General features: G+C 41.4%; 1 protein-coding gene across 4 annotated transcripts in view; it reads right to left on the reverse strand.

The window, feature by feature from the left end:
* Positions 1 to 9,480, reverse strand: part of ZCCHC7 (zinc finger CCHC-type containing 7) — a 158,534-nt gene extending 149,054 nt beyond the window's left edge. For 2 of the 4 annotated variants that reach the window (XM_072991916.2, XM_020791335.3), the window contains exons 1-2: positions 9,374 to 9,480; positions 2,320 to 3,017 (exon numbers count right to left, since the gene is read on the reverse strand). In XM_072991916.2, the coding sequence (XP_072848017.2) occupies positions 2,320 to 3,001 (682 nt within the window). In that variant the 5' untranslated portion in view covers positions 3,002 to 3,017; positions 9,374 to 9,480. Of the gene's footprint in view, positions 1 to 2,319; positions 3,018 to 9,086 lie in introns of all 4 variants that reach the window. The other 2 variants (XM_078384812.1, XM_020791336.3) reach the window with 2 other exon arrangements.
* Between the last annotated feature and the right edge of the window lie 420 nt (positions 9,481 to 9,900).

Genomic DNA, 9,900 nt, shown 5'->3' on the forward strand with positions numbered 1-9,900 from the left:
AGACCTCTAAGTTTTAGCACGCAAATTCTCTACATAAAATATGAAGATTAATTAATGGTCAGACACCATCTCAATACCACACAAACTATAGAGGTTTGCACCAGACGTACTTTAAAACACTATTATGTTATGAATTAAGAAATACAAATGGAAAGCATCATTTGATTGTTTCCCATAAAAAGTTCACTTATTTAATCAACCCCTTTGGAAAACATGTTCAGTTTAAAAGCTATTAGGAAAGCATGTCACAAAACAAGGAGAATGGGAGAGTTATAACATGAAAGAGAAGTAACAGTTAAATCATGGCATCGTTATTTTTCCTCACCACCTTTAGTACCTCATAACATAATGCCAAGAGTAACATGAACTTGTTTTTCTTCAATTCCCCCTTCTCATAAATGCAGTTATAAATTACAGGCTTTCAAAATTTGTGCTGGGATACCACATTAGTAACACACTTTATAAGAGGAGGCTGTGCTGGAGTGATAAAGTGTAAAAGGGGAAGCCTTATAAAATACTCTGAACCATTCTGACACACTTCAGAAACTGTTCTGCAAGAGATTTTACATTAAGCTATTTAAAAAATGAGGAGGAGGAAATTTTGTAGTCCTTAAATCAACTAAGATCTGATTTAGCATGTGTAGGTTACATGCACTTTGGTTTTAATTCATAAATAGACAGTGTTTAAATAATGACAGACTGTATATGTTAAAAGAGACCTTAAAATTTCCAATTGATCAGCACAACATAGTATCATTATTTTGTTGCTAATTTTACAGAACAAACTCTTGGAAGGGATCATTTTCCCTGGAAACGATACTGAGATGTTTTTCATGACACACACTTTTCTATTTCACAATACTGATTACCATCCAGTCTTTTCTTGTTTGCATGATAAAATCCACTCTACAGACCACAATACATCAGGAATCCTACAAAGCAAGCAGATGTACCAACCTCAGAAGGCTACAATACCAAAGTTCAATGAGGTATTGTCAGAAGGCCCAATTAAATCAGAACTCACAATTGTGTTGTTTAGCACAGTAAATTGCACCAGAAAAATCCCACTGAATCAATGGAGATTTAGTTCCAGATTAGAGATGGGGGTGTTGGTATATCCCTGCGCAGGTGGCATTAACAAGGGTCCAGCTCCATGGTGCTGGACAGTTCACTCACCAATCTGATGCAGATGGCACGATTCTGCAAATGGCTCCGCTCGCCACTCTTCAACCTTGCAGCGAGGCTTGTCCTCCCACCTCCTGCCAGGAGTGGCGAGCAGATCGCACACTGCAGAGCCATTCGCAGAATCACGCCATCCGTGGCGGATCGGTGAGTGGTAACCCTTGTTAACGCCACCTGTGCGGGGATGTTTGTATTCATATACAAATATGAATACCCCCATCTCTATTCCAAACTCAAACAGGCTTACTCTAAGTAACCACACTAAAGTCAGCTGCAATTACAGAAGACCCACTTGAATCAATGAAACTTATGGAGTTGACTCACCAAATACCAACTAATTCAACGAGCCTACGCTATTGTGATTTACTATGCAAAGCAACAGAATTTTGGCCATTAAGTGGGATCTAGATTTGACCCATGCACCTAGGCTGTAGTTCCACATAAATATGCATACAATTGCCATATCAATGTCCCACTTTTATTCAGGAACTCAGAATTCTTCCTGAAAAAAACATATAGGTACTACAGAAAACAAATTTATTTTAAAGTAATTAATTCCACTTCTCATTTTTTACCTATTTCATATATTCTTAACCTTATTTGTACCTTACCTCTACTGTCATCATCATGACTGGAAAATCTTCAGTTCAGAGCTTTATGAACCTCGATACTTAGCAGAACGCCTTCTCCCACCTAGATCTACTCAAGTCACTCATTGTAGCCAGGAAAGACGGTTGAGGGGCCTAACGGCGAGAAAGGTCCAAAAAGAAAGAACAAGAAATCGGGCCTTCTTGGCAGTGGCCCCTCGACTTTGGAGCAGTTTACCATCAGAGATCTGCCAGGCTCCCTCGCTTGTTGTTTTTAAGAGCCAATTAAAGACCTGGCTCTTTAAGCAGGCCTTCCCTCCTATCAATACTTGATTTTTCTTTTTATTTAGTTTTCTTTATTTCTTCCCATCTAGACCAATGTTAATCTTGTTAATTTAAATTGTTGTTTTAACTGTATATGTATATTGTCTTATGAATGATTTAATATAAGCCGCCCTGAGTAGACTTTGTCTAGAAGGCTCAGGATAGAAATCTAATAATAAATAAATAAAAATAAAATAAATGTTATCATTCACAAAGATATACTAACCTTCACTGGCTGAAGTTCCACAGCCCTCAAGGTTCAAAAGTATGCCATCATCTTTGTCATCTCTGGCACCTCCCAAAAGCATCCAGCTCTCCACATTATCACTCTCAGAGACTATACTTGACACATCATCATGTTCATCACTAGAGCTGTCCTCTATGACTAAGATCTTGTGGATCATACGAATGCCATCACGGTGAAAAGATATGGATTTATGACTAGTCCTCTCCTTTTTTGAAGTTTCTGTAATACCTCTCTTTGTAACCAAGGTAAACCGAGAAGAACCTCGAGATGGTTTTGGTGAGATGAGTTCAGTAGTATCACGTGGTGCTGGAGATGCTGGTGTCATTAGCTTCTGAAGTTTACTTTTGTAAATGCTGTCTTCATCAGGGGTATCAGACAAAGTAATGACATCTGGACTATCTGAAACATGAACAGCATCACTATCTGAAATTACAATAAAGTTATTCTTCTGGTCATGTTTACTGACTGAGACCTGATACTCTGCAGATGCAAGTTTTACTGTTTCTTCCTGTCCAATGACCTCCTCCAAGTCTTGTGCATAATGGACTTGACTATAAAGATGAAATTCAACCTCACTATCAATGCTTGTTTCACTGGAAGACTCTTCACAGTAAAGATCATCTTCCATTGTCTCTACGTCATCATATTCCCCAAACATCATGGAAACTATTCTGTATCTAGAGGAGAAAAAACAAAAAAGTAATGAATTATGATAAGCAAACTGGTATGAAAGTGTCATTAAAGCACATGCAGCAACCTTTAAAATAGACAATGCTTCAGTTCATTAACCACAAGCACTATATTATTTACCTGGATGCGAATCCCGATATATTAAACACAGCTGTAGGATTTCTCAAGTGAATGTAGCTTTGACTGCTTCTGGCCTTAACAAACGATTGACTAAACAATCCTTTGCACTAATATTTGCACATCAAAATGTCACTTTTCCACCATTACTAAATTAGATAAAGTTTTCAAGTGAAATTGCCAAATTTCTAGCAGCTTCTTTCAAGAAGAAACAGGAAGCCTGACTCATCTGCACTGGCTTCCCGTTTTGTTCCAGGCCAGATTCAAGGTTTGGAACTATAAAGCCCTTAATGGTTTGGGACTCCACTACTTGTCAAAGCATTTTCCCCTTAGAAATTCAGCTTGCACCACCTGTACCTCACAGGCCTTGCTTTTACACACTGCCATGCTGAGAGAGGCAAAGAAGACTTCTACAAGAAATTAACCCTTCTCAGTCTTGGCACCCTCCTTGTGGAATGGTTTCCCAGTAGAAATTCACCAGACCTCTTCCCTCCCAACTTTCAAGAGCATTTTAAAGACCTTGCTTTTCAAAGAAGCTTTCAACAACATCCTCCCCTGAGCTTTTATGTATTTGAGTCACCTGGTTCCCCTATCTTGTAGGTTTACATACATCTTGATCATTTTGAAAATTTTAATTGAATTGTGTAATGTTTTCTTTGTGGTGTTGGGATATCTCTCTCTTTATTGTTATCCACCCAGAGTAGTGCTTTTCACTAAGTCAGTCAGTATACAAGTATTTGAAATAAATAAATAACACAAGACTCCATTTTCTTTCAATGGCCTTCTCTCAAGTATCATGAGAAGCCATTCCAAGAAAACTCCGCAATTTTCTTGGTGAAAAGATTAGAACTGAGACATAAAGTGCACTTAAGTCATTTTAGGAATAAGACTTCCTAATTAGTTGCATTTCCCTATTTATTTGACAGATCTTAATAAAAGTTTCTCAAATGTGTTTTTGGTGATTACGTCATAAACTACAGCTACTTTTCCTTGTCTTTCCATTAAAAAAACTTCCTTGCTTATGCAGCTACAAATCACAGTCCCTTTTTTAAAAAGCAAAGAAAAACAGCAAAAATCTGTGCAAACAGAAGAAAATGGTTGGACAATTAATCACAACTAGTTCCACTAGATCTTTCCATACAAGAAACTAGACTAAAAACCCAATAAGCAAACATATAAAAGCAATAGCTGTCTACACATTATACCTATGAATACATAGGTTGATAACACAAACCAGCCATTTCTTGACATTATTTCAAGTGTACTAGACAATAAAATAGGGGCAAAATATTCCACTCTGATGCATCCTGAACAAGAAGCTACCTAATTATAATACTACAGTCGACCCTCGACTTACGAACTTAATCCGTATTGGAACAACGTTCGTAAATTGAAAAGTTCGTAAGTCGATTTCCCATTTCCCATAGGAATGCACTGAAACCCCTTTAATCTGTTCCGGTCAAATAAAAAAAAACAAAATAAAAATAATAAAATAAAATAAAATAAAATAAAAAGCAGCAAACACTGCAAGCCCCTGGGCCTGCAAAAAACAACCAGCCCAATCCCACCCTGCAAAAGAAAAAGGACCTGGCTTGTCAGGATGTGCGAATGTAGTCCGATCTTCCGAACTCCTTCACCATTGTTTCCTCTCGGCCGCTGCCACACCCCTGGCCTCCCGGGCCACCCCACCACTGTGACCACCACTACCAAAGACTTCCCCAGCTTTCTACATCGCCGCTGCCGGGCCTGGACCTCCACTGCCACTACCGGGGCTGCTCCCGAGCATGGGGGGGGGCAGTAAGGCTGGATTGCCTTTCTCTCCCACCCCGCGGCTTCTCCCGAAGGGCTGCTCCCAATGACTTTTGCGGCAGCAGAGAAGCCGCGGGGGGGGGGGGGAGAAAGGTGATCCGCAATGCCATCCGGAGCAGCCCTTTGGGAGAAGACATGGGGTGGGAGAGAAAGGCGATTGGCACCTTCGGAGCTCTCAAAGGGCTTCCTCTGATGTTGGGTGGAAAGCCCTTTGAGACCTCCGAAGGCAATTAACTGCTCTGTTCGCAAAAAATGGCATTGACTTGAGAACGGAGCATCAACCTTGTCCGTAGGTCAAGGCTCCATTTGCAAGTCGATGCCAATTTTTGTGAACAGAGCCATTTGTAAATTGAAAAGTTCGTATGTGGGGCTGTTCATAAGTCAAGGGTTGGCTGTAATCTTAGAACTGCAGAGCTGGAAGGGACCTTACGGATCATGGAGTCCTGGCCCTGTCAAGAAGGCACGGTAGAGAACTGAACGCCCAACCTCTGGCTCCACAGCTAGATACCTAAACCACTGAGCTATCCAGCAGTTCTTTTCTGTGTGTGCATTATTTATTTATTTATTTATTTATTTATTTATTTATTTATTTATTTTTCTCAGAACAAATTACTGTATTATAGCTAAAATTAATATATCATCTGGTCACACATTGCAAGAGCCATCAAAGCACAGAAACACAAGCACCACCACCACCCAGAATCAAACAAACCCAGTCCAGCAGGGTCTAAAAAACACACTGCAAGACCCATCAGAAATGCGATTAATCCACTCCAGCCAAAACCACCTCCACTAAAAACACACTAAAAAACACACTGCAAGACCCATCGGACAGCATAGAAACATAACCCCACCACCCAGCCCAAACCCACGCTGCAAAACCCACCCAGAATAGGCAGTTTTTAAAAAGCAAAAAGCAGTACTTTACTAGGCACTCCAAAACTTCCTCCAAACGCACACTCTCTAACCGCTGGGGTGAAAGAGCTACAAAGCAGCAGCCTCTTCGCTGACCAACAGTTAGCAGTTCAAATTTCCCTGCCTTTTTTCCAGTTGCAATTCAAAGCTCCGGTCGCAAGTCAAAGCAAAATTTGCGGCCAGAGCTGGTCGTAACTCAAATTGGTCACAAGTCAGGACGTTCGTAAGTCGAGGCACCACTGTATCTCTCCTTTTTTTAAAAAATGTCAACAAATGTTTTTCTGAATGCTTGATGAAGTCAAGTAAATAGTTACTTTGCCTCTGACTGGCCCAGGGGATAGTTCCAATATGACCAAGCGGAACACTATCAGACAGGATGACATTTTCACTCACTGCCATTTTCATATGAAACCTTTGGCATTTAGGTGATATAAAAGTATAAGTGTCATAGTTAAGACTGTACCCAGATCAGCTATGTCCCACAATACATTCTGGAGACTAATCTGGGAGTTGAAAATGTATCTCAATTCCATCTGGGCTGATCTGTCCCTCGTTTGATTCCATTTGTGATCTGAGTTAATTTGTCTCACTGACTTGCATTAGAAAATCAAGAGACTACAGCTTTGATTTTGCACTGATGTATCTGAAATCTGAAGAGACATTAGACCCTAAAGAGAAGTCTAAACATGCTAAATTTCAGTCAGCTTCAGGAGCTTGCAAACTAACCAAATTTAACATCTGTGGTCTTATTTAAAAACAAAATGAAAAAGACAAAAGGAATTTGTGTCCTGTTCCATTCAGTTTGCATCCTGGACTCAAATCAATCTGCAAATTCACTTTCCCTTGCCTCAAACATGAACTAACCATCTCATTTTAATCTGGAATTCATACAAATTCCTCCAAATTAGTTTGAAACTTATTATCCAAATCCAGTAACCACTATAACAATTATGTGGCATAAAGTCAATTCTGACCTATAATGACCCTTTCTAGGATTTTGTAGATACAGAGTATTGTACTCAGAAGTGGTTTACCATTCCCTTCTTCGGGGGATACCCTGGGACTGTGCAGTTTACCCAAGGCTACAGGGGAAGGTCTCCCGGGAGACACAGTGGAGAATCAAACTTCCAACTAAACTCACTGAGCTATCCAGCCAGGCTAAATCATCGTTCCAACACTCCATGACTGTATAAAGTACAACTTCAAGTGATATGGAGATAAAATAACAGATTACATAAGAATTATGCTGTATTTCTGGCCTGCTAACAGCCATCTAAGGATGGTACACACTGCCAGTTGAAGTTTGAAAAAGTAGCTTCCTAAGGCACATACTCATGCAAACAGAGTCACCTGACTTTTAGCTACCTGTGTTTTTGTGTTGTTCACATGCTTCTTGAGCAGAAGCTGCAAGACAAGAAAGATAATCCCTTGTAACTTGATACTAAATTGAACTGAATCTCTTGAACTCCCTACATAAAAAATGAAACAACTGCTGTGCTCCTTGGGTTTGGGACACCTACTGAGAACTTAGCTATCCCAACAAGCCTTCCCAGACCAGTGATTTTGTTTGTATATTCCCAAGAAATTTTGAACCCAAGCAATTCACAAATAGCAATAAATAAATGTGGAGACCAATGTTAAATGGAGGCAAGGATTTGGATGTGACAAATCAAGAAGTCATCAGTTCTGAAGTGCAAGTAGAATATGCCTACAAGACCCCTTCAGTAACTGTCCCTCAAAGACACACTGCCACTACCTGACACATTAATAACTTTCTTAGTAACCGATAAACGAACCCACTGAAATCCAGACTTATGGCTCACAGATGCAGAATGGCAAGCATATTTTCCAGAGCTTCCTGTAAAACTTTGATGTGCTTGACAAGCACTCTCTTGCATGCCCAAGTCCAGCCCTTGGCCCAGATAAAGAACTAGCTAATTCCAAGTTCCAGTTCAGTATACCGAGTCAAAATTGTGATCCCTGGTATTTTTCAGATGGCTCCCAGAAATCTTGTCCATTGGCTGTAGTGGCCAGTGCTTCTGTAAGTTGTAATCTTAGAACATCTGGTTTGCAACTAATTGGCATACAGTACTTTAATGAAAACAACTAAGAGCTCTATGACAACATGTTAGCTAGGAATAGCAAGTGTGTTATTGTATTCATTTTTCCAAGCTTCCACTTCATAAACTATGCAAATTAAAGAAGAAACACTATAATGCATTATACAGTATTACACATTTTGAAATGTGAGGTACCCAATGCTCTTACTTATGACTAACCTAAGCCACACACTCTCATCTTTAGGAGTCTTTCACTGTGACTAAGATTTAGGAACAATATTGGCCTACCTTACTGCCACAAGGATTACTAGTATCTTGTACACAAAATACAAAACACTGAAAAACAAAATTCATATAACATATATTATTTTGTCTTAAAAACTCATTATTTTATCTAATATCAGTACATGCATAAGAAACATATATCTAACATTTGTACAGTTCATGTAGCTAATGAAGAAACATCTTTTTTTAAAAAGTATGATGTCGTTCCATAACGTTAGGAAGATACAATATTCCTGGACTGTGCTTGATTACATATACACTTCTGTATCATCAACTACTCTGTGCTCCTTTCCACTTATATGATTTCCTTTCCCAAGACTGACAAGACTGGTTACCAACTTCACTGCTGTTGGGAAGGATTCCTTCTATGCCTTCAAACTGGACAACTAGGTTTGCACTTTTTATTCTCGAGAATCTGAACACTTCAAGTAGTGTCTTTCTGCACAAGAGCAAAAAGCTGTTTCTCTGGGCAGAACAGATGTGCAATCTCTTAGGCGAGCTGCACAGTCCCATAGAGCCCACCAAAAGAAGGGAACCGCAAACCTCTTCTGGTACTGTACTCTGTATCTAGCAAACCCTGGAAAAGGTTGCCATACGTTGGAAGCAACTTGACAGGACATCATTATTATTATTGTGTAAAACAGGATCTTGTTTCCACCGATTGGTAACATTCCCTGGCAGCTTTTCTGGTTGAGGAGCAAGAACCCGAAAACTTTATACCAGCAGGTGAAAAGGCATACACCCAGACACACATATTGACATCGTGACCTAATGGGTAGCATAGCTCTAATAATAGAGCTTTCAACCGTCTGACAGGGAACAGATTGGAAAGCCTGAATGCTTTCAAACATAAACAATAAGCGACCCTACCGAAAACAACGTGTTTGGCGGTTGTTGTTGTTGTTTTTAACCACCCTCAAAAGCTCCCAAACTTTGGCGTTTGGTCTTCTCTGGCAACCGGCCAACAGGGTGAAATTCTGCCTGGACGGCGCCCACTAGAGAAAAAAACCACGGGGCTGAGGGCACCGGGTGGGCGGAAGAGAGATTTAGAGCCGGCCCCGGAGTCTCTACGGCCGGCCTAAGACTTGGGAGACGGTGGGGAGGCCCAGGTAGCCAAGGCGACCTACTTCCCCTCCCTCCCTCCGTCCCTCGCTCACCCACGCTGCTCACTAGCGCTGCCTGCTGCGACCAGGAAGCCCCTCGCGACCGGAACAAGCGCCGCAGAAGACGCCCCTCACGTCGGACGACGCTTCCGCTCGCTGAGAGGCGGGGCGTGGAAAGAAGAAGTGGGGGGGGGAATAAGGCTGACTGCGCCTGCGCGCACGAAGCCAGCGACAGCCAAGGTGTAAGCGCGCATGCGTACCGGCGGTCGATTAGTATTTGAGGTCACGAAGAGGAGCGGGGGGGCGCAGTTCAGGGAGATGTTCAAAGCGTGCGCTGGACAGGCGTTGCTTCTGGAGGGGAGGGGCGGAGAGGAAGGGGAGGGTGTCTGTCATGTGACCTCCCGGGGTAGCTTTAGCGTTCCAAAGGGGGTGGTTACTCTCTTCTGGACTTACGGTAAAGGCCACGTGGAGCAACAGCGGTCCTGGGAGGGAGGCAACGTTTTAAAATCTGGTTTGGAGGATAATCCGGCGTTTTAAAGAGCTTCACCCGGTTCAGCTTTTGCTCCCTTCTGTTCGGCACG

Source organism: Pogona vitticeps, chromosome 2 (genome assembly GCF_051106095.1).
Source record: "Pogona vitticeps strain Pit_001003342236 chromosome 2, PviZW2.1, whole genome shotgun sequence".
NCBI lineage: Eukaryota > Metazoa > Chordata > Lepidosauria > Squamata > Agamidae > Pogona > Pogona vitticeps.